The sequence below is a fragment of the Camelina sativa genome, chromosome 18 (assembly GCF_000633955.1).
Source record: "Camelina sativa cultivar DH55 chromosome 18, Cs, whole genome shotgun sequence".
In the NCBI taxonomy this organism is placed as follows: Eukaryota; Viridiplantae; Streptophyta; class Magnoliopsida; order Brassicales; family Brassicaceae; genus Camelina; species Camelina sativa.
Genome location: NC_025702.1, coordinates 7682707 through 7695197, shown reverse-complemented (window position 1 = coordinate 7695197; position 12491 = coordinate 7682707). Strand labels below are relative to the sequence as shown.

Sequence of the window (12491 nt, the reverse complement as noted above, 5' to 3'; positions counted from 1 at the left end):
ATGAGAAACACCATAGTTTCATTGGTGAAAGGTAACTGTAAGGTGGTTGATGGAATTGGTTATTTTCTTCTGATATGCTCTGCAGTGAGTATAGAGAAGAAGGATTACAGTACAGCTCTAGGATTGTTGAACTTTGTATGTGGGAAGTTGGTTAGTAGAGAAGATAGAGAGTGGAGAGAGCTGGACACAATGTTGGTGTTACTTCCAAGAATCTACCCGATCATAGAACGAGAGATTGGTGAAGAAAGTGATGAAGATGTAGTGAAGAAACTGGAGGCCGCAAGAGATTTGCTTCAACCTGTGTGGATGTACCATGTCTACGAAACCAGAAGGTTTCGCATGATGGAGGAAGAAGAAGAAGAATAGATAGGAACATAAGTTTTAGAGTTTTTATGCATTGTCACATATTCGGGATCAGAGTGTTCTTTTGAATTCTTAAATTGAAATTGATCCTACCCGAAGAGAACAAGTCCAAGTTGTATCTGTATATGAGAGGTCTTTGAAGGTTTGGTCTGGCAGTTATAACGCCATTTCTTTTGCCAGATGACTTATGTTTAATTTTTCTTTTAAATAAATTGAAATTGATAAAGAAAAGTTACATAATCTAATATAAAACATTATCATCTTTAACCGAACAATAAACTGAAGATATATGCATTGTTTGGAGAAAAGACCTCTAAAAGACTGAAATTTTACTTGATCTAAAATAAATACGGCGGAATCTCATCATTATGGTTTCACATAGTGACTCTTATTCAATTCTTCTAGTAGTATGTGAATAACTGATAACAGCGCCAAATTGTTTTAGCTTTTTTAGACTTTAGAGGGGCTTCCTGCAAGTGATGATGCCAAACTTAATGACACCTTTCTTGTAACCTTCGATCATCAATGGCATTGTCAACGCTCCTTTTATACTCTTCATTCCACTACGAAGCAGAGACACAAGGCCCTTCCACGTCAACGCTGTTCGTATAACAGCCGGCCAGAAAGGAGCTACATTCTCTGACCAATCTGCACACTTAATATCCTACAAACACGTATATATATATTTCAGATACTATATAGTTAAGCAGCAATTAAACTTTCAGTTAAAATTATGCAAAGTTTTCGGCAGTAAATAAAAAGGGTAAAAATATATATAATAACCTGGAGAGAATGGGATTGAAGCAAGTGGACGTAATCATCGGTGGAGCACCAAGCCGGGAGATAGAATGTCTTGCAGATTTTGTCCAAGAGGTTTTGCTCCCATGGCTGCAAAGCTTTTTCTCCCGCGGATAGGTTTCTGTGGCACCATGTCACTATTATTATCCTTCCTCCAGGAGCCACCACACGTACCAACTCGTTCACAAACTTGGCCTTGTCAGGCATATGCTCACCGCTCTCCATCGACCACACCAGATCGAATTTTCCATCTTCAAATGGCTGATCCAACGCGTCCGCAACTTGGAAGGAAACCTATATATATATAGGTCCAATAAATGCTGTAGAATTAGAGGGAAAACAAAAAAAAGAAACAATTCATATTTATCGCAAACTAGAAGAAACTACCTTATGAGCAAGTGATTGAGCAGCTGCGAGATCATTGGCTCTGTTGGCCTGAACAGGGCTGAGAGTAATACCAATGCTCTCGGCTCCAAATTTAGAGGCAAGATACCTTGAGCTTCCTCCTATCCCACATCCAACATCCACTATTTTCTTTATGTTTTTCTCCTCCTCTTCATCTTCAGTCACAATAATTTAAATGGCATATTAACTCAACTTCATGTGTATAAAATATGTAACTTACAAGAGTAAGAAAGAGTTTTACGTACATTCGCCTACGAACTAGTCTATAAGAAAAATAATATCTAACAGTAAACTATATATATATATACTTATGAGTAATTATTAAGCTTTGTTATTTACAGCTATGTAATTTATTAAGTTTTGCAATCATATGTCGTCACTCCAATTGTTAAAAAACAGAGTAAAAATTACATGACAGATAGAAAAAAATATGGTTCACAAAAATATATATATAGTCAGAGATGGCCTGGTGCTTATGGATGGAACGTGGCTAATAAAACCACCTTTCATGGGGTAACAGATTACATTATTTGACAATAAAAAGACAAATATCCCACCCCACAAATATAAGAATGTTGTGTACAAATCAAGATTTTCAGAATTATTTTCTCGGTTTTCTTTTTTTAAATGAAAAATAAGCTAATGCATTATGATTTAGATTACTTTTTGTCAAAAAGAAAAAGAAAAAAAAGAAAAACTCACCAGTAGTAACACCAGCGAAACGGAGAGACTCTTCAATCATTCGGATCTGAGCTTCTCGGTGACCAGAATCAGAGAGTTGCACGGAAGAATCAGGGTCATAAAAGCCATGATGCATGTGATCTCCCCAAATCTCTTCCCACAAACCCGACGTTTCATTGTAGAACTCCGCTATTCCTTTACGTAGCGCCTCAGTGGAGGTAGCAGCAGCGGCCACAGCCACGTTCCCACGGGTTGTTGTCGTCGTCATAGAGGCTGAGGATGATGGAGACCGAAAGAGAAGCGATGAGCGGAAAGAGGATGAGTTGGTTCGGTAAGAGAGGCTTGTGAGAGAAGAGGGTGCGAGAGCCGCTTTCATTTTTATAAACGAGAGAGCACACAGAAGAAACGTGACTAATTCAGGGATTGCAATTACTGGAACAGTCTGCTGAGTTCAGATGACTTTTGATATAACATTGGACCCTCTAAGGATTAGAGCCACATGATTTGATGGTGGTGCCACACCCCCACAGGTCTTGGGGAAAGGGCCAATCATTTACATCCATTTATCACTTATTTATTTATTTATTTATTTTTTTGCTCATAGAAGAAAACTAGGACAAGAAAAGATCCAATTGTTTTTTTTTTTATATAAAAGTAAATAGCAAACAAATATTGTTAGAGGTGAAGTAAGCAAAAGAGAGCTTAATAAAGTAATTGTGACAACTATCACAGGCTTGTAGGGCTATGAGCCTCTTGAATTGCGGAATGAGTTAGGAAAAATATTTTGGGATTAAAATATTTTGATAATATTGGAAATAAAGGATATATATTTAAAATTTTGTTCATATATGCATTCTAGGATTAGAATTGGGGAGATATGCTTTATATTAACTGAAATTTTATTATACGTACCTTTAATGAAGTCTACCATATATCTTAATTTTAAAATTATTTAATTTAACAAGTTTATTTGGGTGTAGTGATTTATTTTAATTTTTTTTTTTGGTGTAGTGATTAAACTAGTATTTTTTTGGTGTCGAATACATGTTCGACCCGCGATCCATCTTATACTAGTGGCGTTTGCGGGTGGTAGCGTTGCTAGTGATTGGTACCAATCATACAAATCGCTCCCAACCGCTTGAAACCACTGAAGTACAAAAGCTGTTTCTCGCAAGCGGTTCCGGTTCAATTTTTTTTATTAAAAAAAAACTTAAAACAAATCAATGATACTGAAATATTTTTATATATATCTTCTATCTAACCATTTTGTTAAGGATGAGAGAAAATGAAGTACGGATACGATCGAGAAGATTAGAAATAAACAATTACAAAAAAATAAGATTCCAATTAACAATAATCTGGAAACTTGATGTAAATTTAATGGCACATCGCACATGAATTCAAAAAAATCTAAATAAATATAACATTTCATAAGAAATTAAAGAAAATAAGATTATTTAGGAAAAATATTAAAACAAATCACCAGTAACTCTTCTCACCTGTCGCTTGATCATTCCAAAAATCGTAATGTTGTGAGTCAATAAAACTAAAAATATCTCTCTTCCAAAATTCAAATACATTGGTCTTTCATAATTAATTAACCTTGGCTTTGTGATTCATTGTGAGGAACTTATTGAGTGTTTGAGATTTAAGAGAGAAGATCCACTATCTAAATCATATTTTTTTTGTCATTTAACACATTACTTGATTAAATTTGGGAGATTTTTAAAAACATCCCTTTCATGGTGTATATTTTCAAAAATACCCTTTCATGGTTTCTATTTTCAAAAATAGCCCTTTTAATATATAAAATAACTAAATTCTAAATTCTAAACCCCAAATACTAAACCTTACCCCCTGAAAACTATACCCCTAAATGTAAAAATAGGGAACCCAAAAGAAGCATTCTAACAAATTCTCATTAAATTTTTGGTGAAAAGTCAAATGCATAAAGTAATAAGTATTTCAATATAAAATTTATTTGTTTTTTGAATAATTATAATTATTTTAGTATTTTTAATGGATTTTAATTATAAATCAAGTTTAATATTTTTTTTGGTGTTTTTAATTATTTATTATGTTTTAACCGCTATTGCACCCATGGTTCAACTAGTCGTAAAATTCCCGCAAACGCACCCATTTTAAAATGCTAAACCAGTAATTCAAAACGCTTAATAACATTTTGTGACACTCCAGTTTCAGAGACTTGCGGAGAGGTTTAAAAGAATTGATTTGGCCACCTATATCACCAAAGTGCACTTATCTTTCCGGTTAAGGATCATGAGAGAACTCCAGAGTTAAGCGTGCTTGAGCTGGAGTAGTTTCAGGATGGGTGAGCTTCCGGGAAGTGATTGTCGGAATTGTGCGAGTGAGGACAAAACACAGGGCAAGATCATGTGGTGATTTGTAGGGACGGTAACAAGTCTTTAAAGCCTCTCGTACGTAGCAAACCGGTCGTCCAATATGGATGGGCTCACGACCTAGTGAGAGGGCCCATTAAGGAAGGTGGGCCCAAGGACTGGGATTGGACATGGGGCCAACTAAGAGGTGGTGGTCGGGGCGTTACATGGGGTATCAAAGCCGAAAACAGGCGAGTGTGGAGTCGAGTGGGCTCACACCATCGGGGGTGATGGTCTTGGTGCGCAACGAGGACGTTGCGATCTATTAGTGGGGGTGAATTGTGACACCCTGGTTTCAGAGACTTGCAGAGAGATTTAAAAGAATTGATTTANTATCACCAAAGTGCACTTATCTTTTTGGTCAAGGGTCCTGAGAGAACTCCAGACTTAAGCGCGCTTGAGCTGGAGTAGTCTCAGGATGGGTGACCTTCCGGGAAGTGATTGNGGTAGTCTTAGGATGGGTGACCTTCCGGGAAGTGATTGTCGGAATTGTGCGAGTGAGGACAAAACATAAGATCATGTGGTGATTTGTAGGGATGATAACAACTCTTTAAAGCCTCCTGGACGTAGCAAACTGGCCGTCGGATATGGATGGGCTCACGGGCCTAGTGAGAGGTCGTGAGGCCCATTAAGGAAGGTGGGCCCAAGGACTGGGATTGGACATGGGGCCTACTAAGAGGTGGTGGTCGGGGCGTTACATGGGGTATCAGAGCCGAACATAGGTGAGTGTGCAATCGAGTGGGCTTACACCATCGGGGGGGACGGTCTTGGTGCGCAACGAGGACGTTGCGATCTATTAGTGGGGGTGAATTGTGACACTCCAATTTCAGAGACTTGCAGAGAGGTTTAAAAGAATTGATTTTGCCACCTATATCACCAAAGTGCACTTATCTTTTCGGTCAAGGTTCCTGAGAGAACTCCAGAGTTAAGCGCGCTTGAGCTGGAGTAGTCTCAGGATGGGTGACCTTCCTGGAAGTGATTATCGGAATTGTGCGAGTGAGGACAAAACATAGGGAAAGATCATGTGGTGATTTGTAGGGACGGTAACAACTCTTTAAAGCCTCCTGGACGTAGCAAACTGGCCGTCGGATATGGATGGGCTCACGGGCCTAGTGAGAGGTCGTGAGGCCAATTAAGGAAAGTGGGCCCATGGACTGGGATTGGACATGGGGCCTACTAAGAGGTGGCGGTCGGGACGTTACATGGGGTATCAGAGCCGAACACCGGCGAGTGTGGAGTCGAGTGGGCTCACACCATCGGGGGTGACGATCTTGGTGCGCAACGAGGACGTTGCGATCAATTAGTGGGGGTGAATTGTGACACTCCAATTTCAGAGACTTGCAGAGAGGTTTAAAAGAATTGAGTTTGCCACCTATATCATCAAAGTGCACTTATCTTTTCGGTCAAGGGTCCTGAGAGAACTCCAGAGTTAAGCGCGCTTGAGCTGGAGTAGTCTCAGGATGGGTGACCTTCCGGAAAGTGATTGTCGGAATTGTGCGAGTGAGGACAAAACATAGGGAAAGATCATGTGGTGATTTGTAGGGACGGTAACAACTCTTTAAAGCCTCCCGGACGTAGCAAACCGGCCGTCGGATATGGATGGGCTCATGGGCCTAGTGAGAGGTCGTGAGGCCAATTAAGGAAAGTGGTCCCATCGACTGGGATTGGACATGGGGCCCACTAAGAGGTGGCGGTCGGGGCCTTTCACGCTTCAGATCACAACCACTCTCTTCTGCAATCTCCCTCAACCGCATCCGCAAAAGCTGCGTTTGAATCAGTCATGCCCTAAATATATTTAACCTATGTAATGCCTCGAGCACCACCTTTTAGTGGGTTCCATATCCATTCCCAATATATGGGCCCACTTTCCTTAATGGGCTTCACGTCTTCTCACTAGGCCCATGTGTCCATCCATATCGACGGTCGGTTTGCTATCTACGGGAGGCTTTATAGACTTGTTTACCTGTAACATCCGCGAACCGAAATCCGGGTTTGGGATGTGCATCGGTCGATGCTGGTGGTGAATCGGTCGATGCAGGTTCAGTTTTGTGCGTTTTGACAAGTTAAAACGCTGCGTTTTGGGTTAGGAAAAACCCTTAAACTCGAGTTTTGTATCAATAGGCGTGTTTAGCCGCTTTTGAGAGAAACGAAAGAGAGAGAGAAGAGTTCTTGGTGTTCTTGAGTGTTCTTGGTGATTTCTTGGAGTTGGAAGTTGGTTCTGTAGAGATCTGTAGCTGGGATCGTAGTAGGAGCTTCCTAGGAACGTTTTCTTCCTCTGTTTGGGTCGGATTTCTTCTGTGCCAAAGGTAAGTGCATGATCATGGCTTATCTAAGCTGGAGATTCTCTGATCTGTTTGATTATGGGTTGTTTGGTTTGTTAGAATGTTGGTTAGGTTCGTGTGAGGCTTTCTTGTGGCTTGGGATCGAGTCTTGTGGTTGTAGGAACAAAGATCCGACGAGAAGCTTTGGGGGAAACGATGCTCGGCATGTGCATCGGTCGATGCAAGTGCGAGGACGGCGCGGTTTGACCTAAGAGCATCGGTCGATGCCATGTGGAGGCGTCGGTTGATGCATATCATGCGTCGGTCGATGCAAGCCTTGTGTCGGTCGATGCAGAGTCTGGTTTGTTTGTGGATTGTTGTTTGATGGTTAGAGTATCTCTATTGCTTGTGTGTATAGCCCAATAGATGGGAGGATTGCCTTACTGAGTGTTTATAAAATACTCATGCATTGCAATTTGTGTTTGTGATGCAGGTAAAGGCAAAGTGTGATCGTAGAATCAAGGCAATGAAGAGGAGGATGTTCTAGGGAGTCGATTGATTGTTGTCTGGCAATGCTAGGTTACTAGAGTTGGGTCATTAGAAACATTGCTAGGTTGCTGGTTTTCATGTTTCCGATGATTGGTTATTGGTATTGGTTATTCCGATGTTGGTTATGATTGTGGTTAGGTGGCTAGTGAGTAAGGTCGTTTCAGTTTGGTATCAGAGCCTTTACGGTTCTAGGTTTGGGTTCACTAGGTTTTTGTTGTTGATGTTGGGATTGCATTTCCCAGTGGGTGGTGAGGCTGCGGACCAGAGTGTGACAGCAGAGGGTGTTGGCGAGTCGCAGAGTGTCCAGGGGGATTCCATGAGTGTGGCCGGAGGGGGCAGTGTTGATGCTCCTGTAGCCGGTGATGTTAGGGCCCCAGGTGTGGGAGGCCCAATGGATGGAGTCCCGGGTGTCAACCTTGCGGGTTTGCTGGCACAGTTGATAGCGCGGTTGCCGCCAGTGGCACCGGTTCAGGCTCAGGTAGTGCCACTAGCGGTGGCGGAGGAGCGGCAGCCAATGGCTGCAGATGTGGGGGTCCATTTTCGTTATATCAGCATGATGACAGAGATGAGCCGTATTGGTACCAAGCAGTTTTCGGGAGGTACTGACCGCTGCGGATGCGTGGAGGACGAGTGTGGAACGTAACTTCTATACTCTGAGATTTCCTGAGGAGTTTTGGGTGGACATTGGGCTCCACCATTTGACTGGTGATGCTCTGTTGTCGTGGGGTTTTGTGGCAGCCAGGAGAGTGCAGAGGGAGATGTCTTGGGCTGACTTCGTCTTGGAGTTCAACCGCAAGTATTTCCCTTGAGAGGCATTGGATAGGTTTCAGGTGCAGTTCCTTCAGCTAGCTCAGGGGACTCGGTCAGTGCAGGAGCTTGACTTTGGAGTTCTGTCGAATTTTGAGGTATGGGGGTCGGGATATAGAGTCTGAGGTGGCACAGATCAAGAGGTTTTTGAGGGTCCTATGTGATGATTTGAGGGTTCACTGTAGAGGGCGGAGTTATGCTTCACGTGCAGAGCTGGTTGAGACTACAGCAGGGATCGAGGAGGATATTCGGGCACAGTCAGTGGCGGCTAGCCCAGCGGTTCAGGCTAGTAAGGCTCAACATCAGGGAGGCTCTAGCAAGGGCGGCAAGACTGCGTAGGGAACCAAGAGGAGGTGGGAGACTATGCAGACGTCGAGTGGTGCGAGTTGCTTCAAGTGTGGGAGCAAGGATCACAAGATTACTAGCTGTCCCAAAAGGAGTCCTTTGTCGATAGCAGCTCAAGTATGCTATCATTGCAGGGAGCCAGGGCACATCATGTCCTTGTGTCCAAAGTTGCAGCCGGTAGCAGTGGCAGCGTTGCAGCAGGTGCAAGCGGGAGGGCAGCCGGTGGCACGGATCGAGCAGGCGCCACGTGTTTACACGACTGTAGAGACTGGTGGAACCAGTGCCGGGGCGATCACAAGTATAATTTCTGGTACTTGTCTTTGTGAATTCTTAGTAAGGTCTGTTTTTATGTTGTCCTGTGATAAAGTGTTAGGTTCTCAACACATGAGGTTTGTGTAGGGACCTCGTTAGTGGGCGGGCTTAAGTCCCACGTTATGTTTGACTCTGGAGCTACTCATAGCTTCATTACCCCGGAGTGTGCAAAGAGTGCGGGTATCATGGGAGATCCCGGAGAGCATACGGGAGTTATCAGAGTTGCTGGAGGCAAGTGTCTGAGAGGTATTGGTCGAGCGAGGGGTATTGATATTCAGATCGCGGGAGAGTCTTGACCTGCGGATTTACTTATCAGCCTGGTGGAGCTGTATGACGTTATCTTGGGGATGGACTGGTTGCATCGGTATATGGTTCATCTGGATTGTCAGTGGAGTTTGAGTGATCAGGAGGGAAGTTGGTTTTTCAGGGGATTATACCGACTTTGGGGAATCTCGTGATCTCGGCCATTTAGGCTGGGAAGATGATCGAGAAGGGCCGTGAGACTTATTTGGTTACTATGTCTATGCCAGAATCAGTGGGAAAGTCTACTGTTAGCGTTGTTCAGGTTGTGGAGGAGTTTGAAGATGTGTTCCAGTCATTGTAGGGATTACCACCTTCTTGGTCCGATCCTTTTACGATTGAAATGGAACCAGGGACGACACCGTTATCAAAGGCTCCTTACAGGATGGCTCCAGCAGAGATGGCAGAGCTGAAGAAGCAACTAGAAGATTTGTTGAGCAAGGGATTCATCCGTCCAAGTGTATCACCGTGGGGAGCGCCGTTGTTATTCGTTAAGAAGAAGGATGCGAGTTTCCGCTTGTGTATTGATTACATGGGCCTCAACCGGGTCACTGTGAAGAACAAGTACCCTCTTCCGAGGATCGATGAGTTGTTGGATCAGTTGAGGGGTGCTACTTGGTTCTCCAAGATAGATCTGGCGTCGGGTTATCATCAGATCCCGATAGATGAGGCAGATGTTAGGAAGACTGCTTTTAGGACGAGGTATGGGCATTATGAGTTTGTGGTAATGCCATTTGGGTTGACTAACGCGCCAGCAGCGTTTATGAGATTGATGAACAACGTGTTTCTGGAGTTTCTGGACGTATGTGTTATCATTTTCATCGACGACATCCTGGTTTATTCTAAGAGTCCTAAAGAGCAAGCAGTGCATTTGAGGGCAGTTCTGGAGAAGCTGCGGGATTAGAAGTTGTTTGCTAATTTGAGCAAGTGTAGTTTTTGGCAGCGTGAGATGATTTTCTAGATCATATTGTGTCTACAGATGGGGTTTTTGTAGATCCGGAGAAGATTCAGGCTATCAGGGTATGTCCTAGACCGCAAAATGCCACGGAGATCAGGAGTTTTCTGGGGTTGGCAGGTTACTACATGAGGTTTCTGCAGGGGTTTGCGAGCAGAGCACGTCCTATGACTAAGTTGGACAGGGAAGGATATTCCTTTTGTCTGGTCACAAGAGTGTGAGGAAGGCTTTGCAAGCCTGAAGGAGATGTTGACTATCGCTCCAGTGTTGGCTTTTCCTGAGCAGGGAGAACCCTATTTGGTTTATACAGATGCATACAGAGTTGGTTTGGGGTGTGTGTTGATGCAACATGGGAAGGTGATTGCCTATGCTTCGCGGCAGTTGCGGATGCATGAGGACAACTATCCTAGTCATGACTTGGAGATGGGTGCTGTAGTTTTTGCCCTGAAGATTTAGAAATTTTATCTTTAGGGTGCAAAGGTACATGTGTTTACAGATCATATGAGCCTACAGTATATATTCACTCAGCCCGAGCTGAATTTGAGGCAGAGACGGTGGATAGAGCTGGTGGCGGATTATGATTTGGAGATAGCTTATGACCCTGGTAAGGCTAACTTGGTTGCAGATGCTTTGAGTCGGAAGCGGGCGGCTTCGGCTTAGGAACAGGATATGGAGTCTCTGGTAGGGGAGATCAGTGCGTTGAGTTTATGTGCGGTTTCTCAGAAGCCGTTGGGTCTGGTTGCAGCTGATAGAGCAGATTTGTTGAGCAGAGTGCGTTTAGCTCAGGAGAAGGATTTGGGGCTGGTGAATGCCTTAAAGGATGTTGATTCTGAGTATCAGGTTTCGGCTAATGGTACTATTCTAGTGCATGGGCGGATTTGTGTACCTAAGGATGAGGAGTTGAGGCAGGAGATCCTGAGAGAGGCTCATGCGTGTATGTTCTCGATTCATGCACGAGCGACTAAGATGTACCGTGATCTCAAGAGGTACTATCACTGTGTCGGGATGCAGCGTTTTGGGTTAGGAAAAACCCTTAAACCCGAGTTTTGTCTCATTAGGCGTGTTTAGCCGCTTTTGAGAGAAACGAAAGAGAGATAGAAGAGTTCTTGGTGTTCTTGAGTGTTCTTGGTGATTTCTTGGAGATGGAAGCTGCTTCTGTAGAGATCTGTAGCTGGGATCGTTGTAGGAGCTTCCTTGGAATGTTTTTTTCCTGTGTTTGGGTCGGATTTCTTCTGTGGCAAAGGTAAGTGCATGACCACAGCTTAACTAAGCTGGAGATTCTCTGATCTGTTTGATTATAGGTTGTTTAGTTTGTTAGAACGTTGGTTAGGTTTGTGTGAGGCTTTCTTGTGGCTTGGGATCGAGTCTTATGGTTGCAGGAAAAAAGATCCGGCGAGAAGCTTCGGGGAAAACGATGCTCAGCATGTGCATCGGTCGATGCAAGTGCGAGGACGGCGCGGTTTGACCTAAGAGCATCGATCGATGCCATGTGGAGGCGTCGGTCGGTGCAATTAGGGATTTCGCGTGATGTCGAGCATGCGTCGGTTGATGCAATGGAAGCATCGGTCGATGCAAGTTTCACTAGCATCGGTTGATGCATATCATGCGTCGGTCGATACAGTCCCCAGGTTGTGTCGGTCGATGCAAGCCTTGTGTCGGTCGATGCAGAGTCTGGTTTGTTTGTGGATTGTTGTTTGATGGTTAGAGTATCTCTATTGCTTGTGTGTATATCCCAGTAAATGGAAGGATTGCCTTACTGAGTGTTTATAAAATACTCATGCATTGCAATTTGTGTTTGTGATGCAGGTAAAGGCAAAGTGTGATCGTGGAATCAAGGCAATGAAGAGGATGATGTTCTAGGGACTCGATTGATTGTTGTCTGACACTGCTAGGTTGCTAGAGTTGGGTCATTATAAACATTGCTAGGTTGCTGGTTTTCATGTTTCCGATGATTGGTTATTGGATTATTGTTATATATTATTAATGGTTATTATTTATTGGATTTTTATTGGTATTGGTTATTCCGTTGTTGGTTGTGATTGTGGTAAGGTGGCTAGTGGGTATGTGACCACTAGTTGTAGTTATTATTATTATTATTTATTATTATTTTTTTTTTTTAAAACGAGTCAGGTCGTCTCAGTTTTAGGTCAATTGGTGGCAACTTGTCCTGTGAGAAGGTTGTTAAAAGGTGGGGAATAGGGTTCGAGGAACGTCTAGCGCACCAATAACCTACTGTAGATTTGGATGAGTAGTTCCATTTTTCACGGTGAGGAATTAGGATCGATGCCCTGCAGGGCCAGCTTTGGGCCTATGGAG

At 43.4% G+C, this 12491-nt stretch overlaps 1 protein-coding gene across 1 annotated transcript; it reads right to left on the bottom strand.

Annotated features, from left to right (window-relative positions):
- On the bottom strand, positions 582-2765 carry LOC104760795 (tocopherol O-methyltransferase, chloroplastic). Its single transcript, XM_010483756.2, has 4 exons — positions 2269-2765; positions 1549-1721; positions 1147-1455; positions 582-1027 (listed from the first exon to the last, which is right to left on the bottom strand). Exons 1-4 carry the CDS (start codon positions 2621-2623, stop codon positions 821-823), a joined length of 1044 nt encoding a protein of 347 aa, XP_010482058.1. The 5' UTR covers positions 2624-2765; the 3' UTR covers positions 582-820.